Here is a 16,279-nt window from a genome sequence, read left to right as displayed (position 1 = left end):
GCAGCTCTGAAGGAAACTATAATATGAAGGCGTTCTTTAGTTCAGTGTTTGGCGCTCTTTAGTTCCGTGTTTGGCGCTCTTTAGTTCCGTGTTTGTCGCTCTTTAGTTCCGTGTTTGGCGCTCTTTAGTTTAGTGTTTGGCGCTCTTTAGTTCCGTGTTTGGCGCTCTTTAGTTCCGTGTTTGGCGCTCTTTAGTTCCGTGTTTGGCACTCTTTAGTTCCGTGTTTGGCGCTCTTTAGTTCCGTGTTTGGCGCTCTTTAGTTCAGTGTTTGGCGCTCTTTAGTTCAGTGTTTGTCGCTCTTTAGTTCCGTGTTTGGCGCTTTTTAGTTCCGTGTTTGTCGTTCTTTAGTTCAGTGTTTGGCACTCTTTAGTTCCGTGTTTGGCACTCTTTAGTTCCGTGTTTGTCGCTCTTTAGTTCCGTGTTTGGCACTCTTTAGTTCAGTGTTTGGCGCTCTTTAGTTCAGTGTTTGGCGCTCTTTAGTTCAGTGTTTGGCGCTCCTTAGTTCAGTGTTTGGCGCTCCTTAGTTTCGTGTTTGTCGCTCTTTAGTTCCGTGTTTGTCGTTCTTTAGTTCCGTGTTTGGTGCTCTTTAGTTCAGTGTTTGGCACTCTTTAGTTCAGTGTTTGTCGCTCTTTAGTTCCGTGTTTGGCGCTTCTTAGTTCCGTGTTTGTCGTTCTTTAGTTCCGTGTTTGGCACTCTTTAGTTCCGTGTTTGGCGCTTCTTAGTTCCGTGTTTGGCGCTCTTTAGTTCCGTGTTTGGCGCTCTTTAGTTCCGTGTTTGGCGCTCTTTAGTTCCGTGTTTGGCGCTCTTTAGTTCCGTGTTTGGCGCTCTTTAGTTCCGTGTTTGGCGCTCTTTAGTTCCGTGTTTGGCGCTCTTTAGTTCCGTGTTTGGCACTCTTTAGTTCCGTGTTTGGCACTCTTTAATTCCGTGTTTGGCACTCTTTAATTCCATATTTGGCGTTCCTTAATTCAGTCTGTTATTATGATATTACCCATCAATATAAAGGTAACTTTTTCATGATTATTTTGACACTTTCAGCTATAATAGGATCGTTATTGTGTATTTTTTTTTTGTTACAAACGCTGCACTCGGCCCAGCAACAAAGTAACTTAACCCTTTTCCTGCTGGGATGGGGGTGGGGCAGGCCTGCAGTATATCACGGGTGATGTGGTCTCTGATCTGAGTCTTTCTCTTTCCATTTCTTCTCCATCCCAGTCCGCCACCATTACTTTACAGATCCCAGTCCGCCACCATTACTTTACAGATCAGCCGCCACCACCATCCTGGGCTCCGCACATCTGCAGCACGTCCCTTAGGCCAAACTACAGGGGATCAATAACGTTCCTGCTGCTTCAGTAAGATGCCGCCCCAAGGAGTCCAGAGGAACATAGATACAGTCACAGGCCATAGGCTGCAGTCACATCGGAGAACATTGCCGAACCCGAAGAGCTCAGCCCCTCCGCTCAATACTACTCCCTCTATATACATTAATAGCAGCATAAACTGGACTCACTGGTAAATAGACAGGCAGCAGGGAAAGAATACAGTGCAAGCAGGAGACTCACTGGTATATAGACAGGCAGCAGGGAAAGAATACAGTGCAAGCAGGAGACTCACTGGTATATAGACAGGCAGCAGGGAAAGAATACAGTGCAAGCAGGAGACTCACTGGTATATAGAAAGGCAGCAGGGATAGGATAGAGGGCAAGCAGGAGACTCACTGGTATATAGACAGGCAGCAGGGAAAGAATACAGTGCAAGCAGGAGACTCACTGGTATATAGACAGGCAGCAGGGAAAGAATACAGTGCAAGCAGGAGACTCACTGGTATATAGACAGGCAGCAGGGAAAGAATACAGTGCAAGCAGGAGACTCACTGGTATATAGACAGGCAGCAGGGAAAGAATACAGTGCAAGCAGGAGACTCACTGGTATATAGACAGGCAGCAGGGAAAGAATACAGTGCAAGCAGGAGACTCACTGATATATAGACAGGCAGCAGGGAAAGAATACAGTGCAAGCAGGAGACTCACTGGTATATAGAAAGGCAGCAGGGATAGGATAAAGTGCAAGCAGGAGACTCACTGGTATATAGAAGGGCAGCAGGGAAAGAATACAGTGCAAGCAGGAGACTCACTGGTATATAGACAGGCAGCAGGGGTAGGATAGAGGGCAAGCAGGAGACTCACTGGTATATAGACAGGCAGCAGGGGTAGTATAGAGTGCAAGCAGGAGACTCACTGGTATATAGACAGGCAGCAGGGATAGGATATAGGGCAAGCAGGAGACTCACTGGTATATAGACAGGCAGCAGGGGTAGGATAGAGGGCAAGCAGGAGACTCACTGGTATATAGACAGGCAGCAGGGATAGGATAGAGGGCAAGCAGGAGACTCACTGGTATATAGAGAGGCAGCAGGGATAGGATAGAGGGCAAGCAGGAGACTCACTGGTATATAGACAGGCAGCAGGGATAGGATAGAGGGCAAGCAGGGAGACTCACTGGTATATAGACAGGCAGCAGGGGTAGTATAGAGGGCAAGCAGGGAGACTCACTGGTATATAGACAGGCAGCAGGGATAGGATACAGTGCAAGCAGGAGACTCACTGGTATATAGACAGGCAGCAGGGATAGGATATAGGGCAAGCAGGAGACTCACTGGTATATAGACAGGCAGCAGGGATAGGATAGAGGGCAAGCAGGAAGACTCACTGGTATATAGACAGGCAGCAGGGATAGGATAGAGGGCAAGCAGTAGACTCACTGGTATATAGTCAGGCAGCAGGGATAGGATAGAGGGCAAGCAGGAGACTCACTGGTATATAGAGAGGCAGCAGGGAAAGAATACAGTGCAAGCAGGAGACTCAGTGGTATATAGAGAGGCAGCAGGGGTAGGATAGAGGGCAAGCAGGAGACTCACTGGTATATAGACAGGCAGCAGGGGTAGGATAGAGGGCAAGCAGGAGACTCACTGGTATATAGACAGGCAGCAGGGGTAGGATAGAGGGCAAGCAGGAGACTCACTGGTATATAGAGAGGCAGCAGGGGTAGTATAGAGTGCAAGCAGGAGACTCACTGGTATATAGACAGGCAGCAGGGGTAGGATAGAGGGCAAGCAGGAGACTCACTGGTATATAGAAAGGCAGCAGGGATAGGATATAGGGCAAGCAGGAGGAGACTCACTGGTATATAGACAGGCAGCAGGGATAGGATAGGGGGCAAGCAGGAGACTCACTGGTATATAGACAGGCAGCAGGGATAGGATAGAGGGCAAGCAGGAGACTCACTGGTATATAGACAGGCAGCAGGGATAGGATAGAGGGCAAACAGGGAGACTCACTGGTCTATAGTCAGGCAGCAGGGATAGGATAGAGGGCAAACAGGGAGACTCACTGGTATATAGACAGGCAGCAGGGAAAGAATACAGTGCAAGCAGGGAGACTCACTGGTATATAGTCAGGCAGCAGGGATAGGATATAGGGCAAGCAGGAGACTCACTGGTATATAGACAGGCAGCAGGGATAGGATAGAGTGCAAGCAGGAGACTCACTGGTATATAGACAGGCAGCAGGGATAGGATAGAGTGCAATCAGGAGACTCACTGGTATATAGAAAGGCAGCAGGGAAAGAATACAGTGCAAGCAGGAGACTCACTGGTATATAGACAGGCAGCAGGGGTAGTATAGAGGGCAAGCAGGGAGACTCACTGGTATATAGACAGGCAGCAGGGATAGGATAGAGTGCAATCAGGAGACTCACTGGTATATAGTCAGGCAGCAGGGATAGGATATAGGGCAAGCAGGAGACTCACTGGTATATAGACAGGCAGCAGGGATAGGATAGAGTGCAAGCAGGAGACTCACTGGTATATAGACAGGCAGCAGGGGTAGGATAGAGTGCAAGCAGGAGACTCACTGGTATATAGAAAGGCAGCAGGGGTAGGATAGAGGGCAAGTAGGAGACTCACTGGTATATAGACAGGCAGCAGGGATAGTATAGAGTGCAAGCAGGAGACTCACTGGTATATAGACAGGCAGCAGGGATAGGATATAGGGCAAGCAGGAGACTCACTGGTATATAGACAGGCAGCAGGGGTAGGATAGAGGGAAAGCAGGGAGACTCACTGGTATATAGACAGGCAGCAGGGATAGGATAGAGGGCAAGCAGGGAGACTCACTGGTATATAGACAGGCAGCAGGGATAGGATAGAGGGCAAGCAGGAGACTCACTGGTATATAGAAAGGCAGCAGGGGTAGGATAGAGGGCAAGCAGGGAGACTCACTGGTATATAGACAGGCAGCAGGGATAGGATAGAGGGCAAGCAGGAGACTCACTGGTATATAGAAAGGCAGCAGGGGTAGGATAGAGGGAAAGCATGAGACTCACTGGTATATAGACAGGCAGCAGGGATAGGATAGAGGGCAAGCAGGGAGACTCACTGGTATATAGACAGGCAGCAGGGATAGGATAGAGGGCAAGCAGGGAGACTCACTGGTATATAGACAGGCAGCAGGGATAGGATAGAGGGCAAGCAGGAGACTCACTGGTATATAGACAGGCAGCAGGGATAGGATAGAGGGCAAGCAGGGAGACTCACTGGTATATAGAGAGGCAGCAGGGATAGGATAGAGGGAAAGCATGAGACTCACTGGTATATAGACAGGCAGCAGGGGTAGTATAGAGGGCAAGCAGGGAGACTCACTGGTATATAGAGAGGCAGCAGGGGTAGGATAGAGGGCAAGCAGGATACTCACTGGTATATAGACAGGCAGCAGGGATAGGATAGAGGGCAAACAGGAGACTCACTGGTATATAGACAGGCAGCAGGGATAGGATAGAGGGCAAGCAGGAGACTCACTGGTATATAGACAGGCAGCAGGGATAGGATAGAGGGCAAGCAGGAGACTCACTGGTACATAGACAGGCAGCAGGGATAGGATAGAGGGCAAACAGGAGACTCACTGGTATATAGACAGGCAGCAGGGATAGGATAGAGGGCAAGCAGGATACTCACTGGTATATAGACAGGCAGCAGGGATAGGATATAGGGCAAGCAGGAGACTCACTGGTATATAGACAGGCAGCAGGGGTAGTATAGAGGGCAAGCAGGAGACTCACTGGTATATAGACAGGCAGCAGGGATAGGATAGAGGGCAAGCAGGGAGACTCACTGGTATATAGACAGGCAGCAGGGATAGGATAGAGGGCAAGCAGGGAGACTCACTGGTATATAGACAGGCAGCAGGGATAGGATAGAGGGCAAGCAGGAGACTCACTGGTATATAGAAAGGCAGCAGGGGTAGGATAGAGGGAAAGCATGAGACTCACTGGTATATAGACAGGCAGCAGGGGTAGTATAGAGGGCAAGCAGGGAGACTCACTGGTATATAGAGAGGCAGCAGGGGTAGGATAGAGGGCAAGCAGGATACTCACTGGTATATAGACAGGCAGCAGGGATAGGATAGAGGGCAAGCAGGAGACTCACTGGTATATAGACAGGCAGCAGGGATAGGATAGAGGGCAAGCAGGAGACTCACTGGTATATAGACAGGCAGCAGGGATAGGATAGAGGGCAAGCAGGAGACTCACTGGTACATAGACAGGCAGCAGGGATAGGATAGAGGGCAAACAGGAGACTCACTGGTATATAGACAGGCAGCAGGGATAGGATAGAGGGCAAGCAGGATACTCACTGGTATATAGACAGGCAGCAGGGATAGGATATAGGGCAAGCAGGAGACTCACTGGTATATAGACAGGCAGCAGGGGTAGTATAGAGGGCAAGCAGGAGACTCACTGGTATATAGACAGGCAGCAGGGATAGGATATAGGGCAAGCAGGAGACTCACTGGTATATAGACAGGCAGCAGGGATAGGATAGAGGGCAAGCAGGATACTCACTGGTATATAGAGAGGCAGCAGGGATAGTATAGAGGGCAAGCAGGAGACTCACTGGTATATAGACAGGCAGCAGGGATAGGATATAGGGCAAGCAGGGAGACTGAAGAGGCAGTGTTGGGCGGAGCGCAGGGCGGGCACAGTGTCACTGACACGCCTCTGGTGGATCACAGAATAATTGTATATAGCGACATAGAGAGAGAGGAGCGGCTGCACAACCCACCTATGGCTGATACTAATGCCGCTCGGCATAATATGCAAGGATGTTATATATGTATATAATTTGATCAAACCATACTGCCCCGTGTACCACATGCCGGTCTCCTGGTTCACACGGGTCCCTACGCTAACCCCACACTGTATCGGTCAGCAACCGCTAACCCCACAAAGCGTTCACATGCAGGGAAGGGAGGCCGTGGAACGGCCCTGCAACCCCAATGTCACAGGACCAGACCCAAAAAGCCCCACCAGAACCCGGCCAGCACCACCGGCGGAGAAGGCTGCCCCCAAACAACACAAGTATGGATATGGTATTACACTTACCATTACTGCTCTCACAGAATGGGGAAGACATAAGGTGCGGACATGTGAGCACAGGCATATCCTGCCAATAAATGTATATACACAATTCCCTGAGATGTGGCAGCAGAGATCAGGCATATCCGTGCCCTCGGCTTCCCTCTCAGGCATTGAGGTTAATTGGTAACCCTTTATAGAGGAAGCAAATTTACATATAAGGCAGCAGATAATAAGAGATGTTATCAATTAGTATATATTATATATATTTCCTGCATGCACACTCAGGAGACATCCCCGAGACAGCACAGACAGCGGCGGCGGCAGCGGGACAGCAGGTACCCCCCAGCTACACAACATGTGGGTCCAAAAACAGGTACAAATCAAATATCGGAGAGAATTTTTCTTTTCTTGCAATTTTTTATTTTGTGAATAATAGAATTTGTTGTCCTGATGTAATCTCTCCTATAGTATGGAGGGATTACATTTTTTTTTTATTTTCTCATAATTTTTTTTACAAACATTGGGACATAAATCCAGAGCAGCATATCCAGTATATACAGAGAAGAAAAGAGGATAGACCAGAAAGATGACAACTAGCTAGATTTACAGTTAATACTTTCCCTCCCCCAGTTTTTTCTCTTCTTTTATTCATCTTTTTCTGTTTTTTTTCTTTTACTTCATTGATTGTGACCAAATTCTGATTTATTTTTTATGACTTTTGTGACATTTCCGCAATCTATAAATTATTGGATTTTCAAAACTCAAAAATACCAAGAAAAAGAATTTTTTTAAAATAACCCTGAAATAATTCATAAAAATTTGTCTGTTTTTGAAAACATTTTTGTGTTTTTCTCCTGGAACATTTTAGATTCTGATTTCTATTTATTTTATATAATTTACAGTCAAGATTTTTTTCCTAGATTTTTGTCTTTTTTGGGAATGTAATTCACCTTATATTTAATGTATATCGTTACTTTGTTTTCTTGTAACAAATTTTCCAATTATAAAAAATTAGGTAAAATCTGAATAAAAACCCATATGCAAGGTGTATATACAAAGAGTTTTTTGCCCGTCTCTGGGGGGGAGGGAGGAGCTGTTACCCAGCCTAATTGACTTTACATGGGCTAAAACCTGAAGCCACTGGGATCCAGCTCCAAGGATTAAAATATATATATATATATAAAGAGAATATGTAAGAGTAGAAAAACATGTCTGCTTTCTTCTAAAAACTGCCACCCTTGTCCTCAGGATGTGTGTGGTACTCCTTTCATTTCACTGGAATTAAGCTGCACTACCGCACCCAACCACAAGAGTGGCGCTGTGGGTGGAAGAACTGATCAATTCTATTATACTGTGTAAGGAGAAAAGATGTTTAGCTCCACATCATCAAGCTCAGCTTCACCAATGTTCACATGTTATCAATGTAGAGGGAAGCAGCTACCAGACTTCTCTAGCCCTCCAGACTCCTCTGCTCCCCCCTTGAGACTCCTCTGTGCCCCTCATACCCCTCTGTCCTCCTCCTGACCCCTGTCCTCTTCCAGACTCCTCTGTGCCCCTCATACCACTCTGTCCTCCTCCAGACTCATCTGCCCCATCCAGATTTGTCTCCCCTGCCTCCAGACTCCTCTATCCCCTCCAGACTCCTCTGCCCCCTTTGAGACTCCTCTGTGCCCTTCATACGACTCTGTCCTCCTCCAGACTCATCTGCCCCATCCAGATTTGTCTCCCCTGCCTCCAGGCTCCTCTATTCCCTTCAGACCCCTCTGTCTTCTTCCAGAATCCTCTGCCCCCCTCCTGACGTCTCTGTACCCTTCATACCACTCTGTACCCCTTCAGACTCCCCTGCCCCCCTTCAGACTCCTCTGTACCCTTCATACCACTCTGCCCCCCTTCAGACTCCTCTGCCCCCTCCAGACTCCTCTATCCCTTCCAGACTCCTCTGCCCCCTTTGAGACTCCTCTGTGCCCCTCATACCCCTCTGTGCCCTTCATACCACTCTGTCCTCCTCCAGACTCTTCTGTACCCCTTCAGACTCCTCTGTGTCCCTCATACCCCTCTGTCCTCCTCCTGACCCCTGTCCTCTTCCAGACTCCTCTGTGCCCCTCATACCCCTCCAGACCCCTCTGTCCTCTTCCAGACTCCTCTGTGCCCCTCATACCCCTGTGTCCTCCTCCAGACCTCTGTCCTCTTCCAGACTCCTCTGTGCCCCTCATACCCCTCTGTCCTCCTCCAGACCCCTCTGTCCTCTTCCAGACTCCTCTGTGCCCCTCATACCCCTCTGTCCTCCTCCAGACCCCTCTCCTCTTCCAGACTCCTCTGTGCCCCTCATACCCATCTGTCCTCCTCCAGACCCCTCTGTCCTCTTCCAGACTCCTCTGTGCCCCTCATACCCCTCTGTCCTCCTCCAGACCCCTGTCCTCTTCCAGACTCCTCTGTGCCCCTCATACCCATCTGTCCTCCTCCAGACCCCTCTGTCCTCTTCCAGACTCCTCTGTGCCCCTCATACCCCTCTGTCCTCCTCCAGACCCCTCTGTCCTCTTCCAGACTCCTCTGTGCCCCTCATACCCCTCTGTCCTCCTCCAGACCCCTCTGTCCTCTTCCAGACTCCTCTGTGCCCCTCATACCCCTCTGTCCTCCTCCAGACCCCTGTCCTCTTCCAGACTCCTCTGTGCCCCTCATACCCATCTGTCCTCCTCCAGACCCCTCTGTCCTCTTCCAGACTCCTCTGTGCCCCTCATACCCCTCTGTCCTCCTCCAGACCCCTGTCCTCTTCCAGACTCCTCTGTGCCCCTCATACCCATCTGTCCTCCTCCAGACCCCTCTGTCCTCTTCCAGACTCCTCTGTGCCCCTCATACCCATCTGTCCTCCTCCAGACCCCTCTGTCCTCTTCCAGACTCCTCTGTGCCCCTCATACCCATCTGTCCTCCTCCAGACCCCTCTGTCCTCTTCCAGACTCCTCTGTGCCCCTCATACCCCTCTGTCCTCCTCCAGACCCCTGTCCTCTTCCAGACTCCTCTGTGCCCCTCATACCCCTGTGTCCTCCTCCAGACCCCTCTGTCCTCTTCCAGACTCCTCTGTGCCCCTCATACCCATCTGTCCTCCTCCAGACCCCTCTGTCCTCTTCCAGACTCCTCTGTGCCCCTCATACCCCTCTGTCCTCCTCCAGACCCCTCTGTCCTCTTCCAGACTCCTCTGTGCCCCTCATACCCCTCTGTCCTCCTCCAGACCCCTGTCCTCTTCCAGACTCCTCTGTGCCCCTCATACCCCTCTGTCCTCCTCCAGACCCCTCTGTCCTCTTCCAGACTCCTCTGTGCCCCTCATACCCATCTGTCCTCCTCCAGACCCCTCTGTCCTCTTCCAGACTCCTCTGTGCCCCTCATACCCCTCTGTCCTCCTCCAGACCCCTCTGTCCTCTTCCAGACTCCTCTGTGCCCCTCATACCCCTCTGTCCTCCTCCAGACCCCTCTGTCCTCTTCCAGACTCCTCTGTGCCCCTCATACCCCTCTGTCCTCCTCCAGACCCCTGTCCTCTTCCAGACTCCTCTGTGCCCCTCATACCCCTGTGCCCCTCATACCCCTCTGTCCTCCTCCAGACCCCTGTCCTCTTCCAGACTCCTCTGTGCCCCTCGTACCCCTCTGTCCTCCTCTAGACCCCTCTGTCCTCTTCCAGACTCCTCTGTGCCCCTCATACCACTCTGTCCTCCTCCAGACTCTTCTGTCCTCCTCCAGACACCTCTGTCCTCCTTCAGACTCCTCTGTCCTCCTCCAGATCCCTCTGTACCCTTCAGACTCCTCTGTCCTCCTCCAGATCCCTCTGTACCCTTCAGACTCCTCTGTCCCATCTACATCCCTTTGTTTTCTTCAAACTTTCTGTCCCTCCAGAGTTGATTGTCCTTCTTAAGGTGTCCTTCATTCGCAGTGGTGGTGAACGTAGTGGCGACGACAAGACGAACGCAATAACAATCATAAGTAACGATCATTGCTCCGTGTAATTGGGTGAACAAGTTCCGGCCATTCGCCATAGCGGTTGTTTGAGTTTGTTCATCGTTGACTGTCGAAAATTGGCTTCATGTAATAGCACCCTTAGACTTCTGCTCCTCCAGACTTCTTAGTGATCTCAAGACTCATCCGTCCCCTCCTCCTCCAGTCTCCTTCTCCGCCCCAGGACTCTTCTAGTGGCAGCTTGTCTCCCTTAGGTCATCAGGATGATGAAATGCCAGTTCCTTCTGTCCTCACACATCATCTGTAGGTGCAATCTACCAAAATTAGCCGCTCCAGTTTCCAGGTGTCTGATGGGTCTTGGCTGATAGATGAGTGGTGGGGATCGACATAGACCACCGGCAGAGAGAGGACTGGAGGGCTATCACCTCCCGCCCCTCCTCCAGTGATAGATGAGTGGTGGGGATCAACGAAGACCACCGACAGAGAGGACTGGAGGGCTATCATCTCCCGCCCCTCCTCCAGTGATAGATGAGTGGTGGGGATCAACGAAGACCACCGACAGAGAGAGGACTGGAGGGCTATCATCTCCCGCCCCTCCTCCAGTGATAGATGAGTGGTGGGGATCAACGAAGACCACCGGCAGAGAGAGGACTGGAGGGCTATCATCTCCCGCCCCTCCTCCAGTGATAGATGAGTGGTGGGGATCGACAAAGACCACCGGCAGAGAGAGGACTGGAGGGCTATCATCTCCCGCCCCTCCTCCAGTGATAGATGAGTGGTGGGGATCAACGAAGACCACCGGCAGAGAGAGGACTGGAGGGCTATCATCTCCCGCCCCTCCTCCAGTGATAGATGAGTGGTGGGGATCGACATAGACCACCGGCAGAGAGAGGACTGGAGGGCTATCATCTCCCGCCCCTCCTCCAGTGATAGATGAGTGGTGGGGATCGACATAGACCACCGGCAGAGAGAGGACTGGAGGGCTATCATCTCCCGCCCCTCCTCCAGTGATACAGTGTATATCACCTATCACCATGAGAGAAAAGTGGTCGGTGTCCCCATACGATGAGATACACCTACATATCCAAATCGATGAGATACACCTACATATCCAAATCGATTAGATACACCTACATATCCAAATCGATGAGATACACCTACATATCCAAATCGATTAGATACACCTACATATCCAAACCAATGAGATACACCTACATATCCAAACCGATGAGATACACCTACATATCCAAATCGATTAGATACACCTACATATCCAAACCAATGAGATACACCTACATATCCAAACCGATGAGATACACCTACATATCCAAATTGATGAGATACACCTACATATCCAAATTGATGAGATACACCTACATATCCATGTCTGGGAGAGATATATGGATAATAGGGATTTCGTTCCGTTTGCTCCAGGGAATGGCGAGTAATTCCTTTACAAGGGGGTCGCCCATGCTTAACTCATACCCTATCCACAGGACAAGGGATAACTATCAGATCAGTAGTGGTCCAAGTGGTGGAACATCCAGAGATCACGAGACTGGAGGTCCCTCTTTGCCTGATAAATCGATGGGCAGTGAGCATGCTCGACCGTCACTCCTTTCAATCACTATAGATCTGCCGAGGATAGCCAGGTATACAGCACGGAGCGGAGTTTCTGAACTGTTTGGGTTTGGTAACATTCTCCAAACCCCAATGCTTATCATTTGACTGTCTGGAGAAGTTAGATGCCATAGACTGTACCATGGTTTCCTAGCAGCACTAGGGCAGCATCTAACTTCTCGAGACACTGGGGGTCAAATGCAGAACAACTCCTCTCATGGGAGACCCCCTTTAGCTTTGCCTGATAAGGCTCATCCAATACTTCTATAATCTCTTGGCTTTCTCCTATCAGGACATGAAACTGAAGATTTTCTTCCTCACCTCCAGCCTCCTCTCTGCCACCATTTTCCTGACATGGAGATGGATTGGTGCGTCGGACGTTGTTGTGTCTAGAGTTCCTCTTAGGACGCCCAAGGTCACAAACATGATTCCAGTGCTGAGAAGGTCATTGACTCTTAATGATGGAAAATATCATTATCACTTAAACCTCTCCAGCTTTGAGTCGGAGTTCCCACACCTGCAGAGGTACCAGTGCTCGGTGACCCTCAGTCCGCCTGTTGCACCGTATGATGACAGTGATCTACCGCTAATAATTATGGCCGTAAAATCCCATCCAAGGGCCGGAACCAGGAGATCTGCTATACGACAGACTTGGTCCAAGGAACAGGAACTGAAAGGCTACAAGATAAGACGAGTCTTTCTGGTGGGGAGGACGGAGGTGTCGGGGCACATGGAGATAGTGAAGGTGGAGAGTGCTGTGTATGGAGACATCCTACAATGGGACATGACCGAGAGCCACTACAACTTATCTCTGAAGGAACGATGCTTCCTGGAGTGGCTGAACCACAACGTCCCCGAGGCCGATTACATCTTCAAGGGTGAGTAGAGAAGCCATCGATAATGTCCCTATTACACGGGCAGACCAGTACTCACCTGCTCCTTGGTCCCAGTTCGCTGCCGGTGCTACTACATGCCATGACAGCGAGCGGGTCAGAGTGGGGGTGCTGTAAAGATTGTCCGGAGAGCTTACAGAAGAGAGCGGCGGTCTGCTGCCACCCTTCCTATTAAACGGAGCAACGGCCAGCAGACCCTCATTATCATTCAAAAATCTTTCAACATGTTGAATGACAAGGATCAGTCGATATCGTGCATGTCGGCTGATCGCTGCCTTTTCACAGGAGCTATTACACCAAGTGATTATAATTGGCCGATAATGGCTTGGTGTAATATGGCCTTAACCCTATAACATATAGGAATCCTAAGTGTGTGACACTATTATCACAGGGGAGGTCACTGACCCTATAACATATAGGAATCCTGAGTGTGTGACACTATTATCACAGGGGAGGTCACTGACCCTATAACATATAGGAATCCTGAGTGTGTGACACTATTATCACAGGAGCGGTCACTGACCCTATAACATATAGGAATCCTGTGTGTGTGACACTATTATCACAGGGGAGGTCACTGACCCTATAACATATAGGAATCCTGAGTGTGTGACACTATTATCACAGGGGAGGTCACTGACTCTATAACATATAGGAATGCTGAGTGTGTGACACCACTATCTCAGCAGTCACTTTCTATAACATATAGGAATCCTGAGTGTGTGACACCACCATCTCGGCAGTCACTGACCCTATAACATATAGGAATCCTGAGTGTGTGACACCACTATCTCGGCAGTCACGGACCCTATAACATATAGGAATCCTGAGTGTGTGACACCACTATCTCGGCAGTCACTTTCTATAACATATAGGAATCCTGAGTGTGTGACACCACTATCTCGGCAGTTACTGACCCTATAACATATAGGAATCCTGAGTGTGTCACACCACTATCTCGGCAGTCACTTTCTATAACATATAGGAATGCTGAGTGTGTGACACCACTATCTCAGCAGTCACTTTCTATAACATATAGGAATCCTGAGTGTGTGACACCACCATCTCGGCAGTCACTGACCCTATAACATATAGGAATCCTGAGTGTGTGACACCACCATCTCGGCAGTCACTGACCCTATATCATATAGGAATCCTGAGTGTGTGACACCACTATCTCGGCAGTCACTGACCCTATAACATATAGGAATCCTGAGTGTGTGACACCACCATCTCGGCAGTCACTGACCCTATATCATATAGGAATCCTGAGTGTGTGACACCACTATCTCGGCAGTCACTGACCCTATAACATATAGGAATCCTGAGTGTGTGACACCACTATCTCGGCAGTCACTGACCCTATAACATATAGGAATCCTGAGTGTGTGACACCGCTATCTCGGCAGTCACTTTCTATAACATATAGGAATCCTGTGTGTGTGACACTATTATCACAGGAGCGGTCACTGACCCTATAACCTATAGGAATCCTGTGTGTGTGACAATATTATCACAGGGGAGGTCACTGACCCTATAACATATAGGAATCCTGTGTGTGTGTGACACTATTATCACAGGGGAGGTCACTGACCCTATAACACATAGGAATCCTGGGTGTGTGACACTATTATCACAGGGGAGGTCACTGACCCTATAACACATAGGAATCCTGTGTGTGACACTACTATGCCAGGAGAGGTCACTGACCCTATAACATATTGGAATCCTGTGTGTGACACTACTATGCCAGGAGAGGTCACTGACCCTATAACACATAGGAATCCTGTGTGTGTGACACTATTATCACAGGAGCGGTCACTAACCCTATAACATATAGGAATCCTGTGTGTGACACTACTATGCCAGGAGATGTCACTGACCCTATAACACATAGGAATCCTGTGTGTGTGACACTATTATCACAGGGGAGGTCACTGACCCTATAACATATAGGAATCCTGAGTGTGACACTACTATGCCAGGAGAGGTCACTGACCCTATAACACATAGGAATCCTGTGTGTGTGACACTATTATTACAGGAGCGGTCACTGACAATATAACATACAGGAATCCTGAGTGTGTCACACCACTATCTCGGCAGTCACTGACCCTATAAGATATAGGAATCCTGAGGGTGTGACACCACTATCTCGGCAGTCACTGACCCTATAACATATAGGAATCCTGTGTGTGTGACACTTATCACAGGAGCAGTCACTGACACTATAACATATAGGAATCCTGAGTGTGTGACACCACCATCTCGGCAGTCACTGACCCTATAACATATAGGAATCCTGAGTGTGTGACACCACTATCTCGGCAGTCACTGACCCTATAACATATAGGAATCCAGAGTGTGTGACACCACCATCTCGGCAGTCACTGACCCTATAACATATAGGAATCCTGAGTGTGTGACACCACCATCTCGGCAGTCACTGACCCTATAACATATAGGAATCCTGAGTGTGTGACACCACCATCTCGGCAGTCACTGACCCTATAACATATAGGAATCCTGAGTGTGTGACACCACTATCGCGGCAGTCACTGATTCTCTTGTTCTTCCGGCAGGTGATGATGATGTGTTTGTGAACACAGAAGTGGTTCTTGATCTTATTAAGGATTTTGGTTCTCCTGCTGTGATCCATGGCTTCCACCAGCATCGCCCAGGTGTGATGCGTTACACCAAATACAGCATCTCGCACACCCTCTACCCATTGGCGAGGTATCCTGGCTTTGTGTCCGGTGGGGGCTTTATCTTCCCAGGACCGGCAGTACCCAGCCTATATGAAGCCTCTCGTATGATGCCCGTTTTCCCATTGGATGATGTGTACTTTGGCTTTCTGGCTTTGGCTGCAAATTTGACTTATAGACACGACCGTCGTTTTCGTGTTCAGGGGATGAAGTATGACGTCTGTAGCTACAAGAAGACATTGCTTGTACACGGAATCAGCCCAGAGAGACTGCTTATAATATGGAGAGATGTGAACGAGAGCGACTGCTAATAAAAATATATCGGGGGGTTGGGTCACTACGATATTATATGGGGGGCTCTACACGAATAAAGTCTATATTTTTCTAATAGTGATGTAGTCCGTACCTGGCCTCCCCAGTGCCTCCTCCTGTGAGGTCCACTTCCCTGCCGTGAAGCTCCACGTCCATTGCCCTGCAGCACCACCACGTCCACTTTCCTGCCATGCAGCACCACGTCCATTGCCCTGCCGTGCGGCAACATGTCCACTTCCCTGACGTGCAGCACCGCGTCCACTTCCCTGACGTGCAGCACCGCGTCCCTTTCCCTGCAGTACCACATCCATTTCCCTGCCATGCAGCACCACGTCCATTGCCCTGCAGCACCACATCCATTTCCCTGCCATGCAGCACCACGTCCATTGCCCT

At 49.5% G+C, this 16,279-nt stretch overlaps 1 protein-coding gene across 1 annotated transcript in view; it reads left to right on the top strand.

Moving 5' to 3' along the window:
- Window positions 1–15,938, top strand: part of LOC138770789 (beta-1,3-galactosyltransferase 5-like) — a 36,490-nt gene extending 20,552 nt beyond the window's left edge. The window contains exons 2-3 of the mRNA XM_069950017.1: window positions 12,269–12,854; window positions 15,452–15,938. Of these exons, the coding sequence (XP_069806118.1) occupies window positions 12,272–12,854; window positions 15,452–15,885 (1,017 nt within the window). The 5' untranslated portion in view covers window positions 12,269–12,271 and the 3' untranslated portion in view covers window positions 15,886–15,938. The remainder of the gene's footprint in view (window positions 1–12,268; window positions 12,855–15,451) is intronic.
- Window positions 15,939–16,279: the final 341 nt, after the last annotated feature.

This window comes from Dendropsophus ebraccatus, chromosome 1 (genome assembly GCF_027789765.1).
Source record: "Dendropsophus ebraccatus isolate aDenEbr1 chromosome 1, aDenEbr1.pat, whole genome shotgun sequence".
NCBI lineage: Eukaryota > Metazoa > Chordata > Amphibia > Anura > Hylidae > Dendropsophus > Dendropsophus ebraccatus.
The sequence above is the reverse complement of the archived record's forward strand: the minus strand, read 5'-3'. Positions and strand labels throughout refer to the sequence as shown.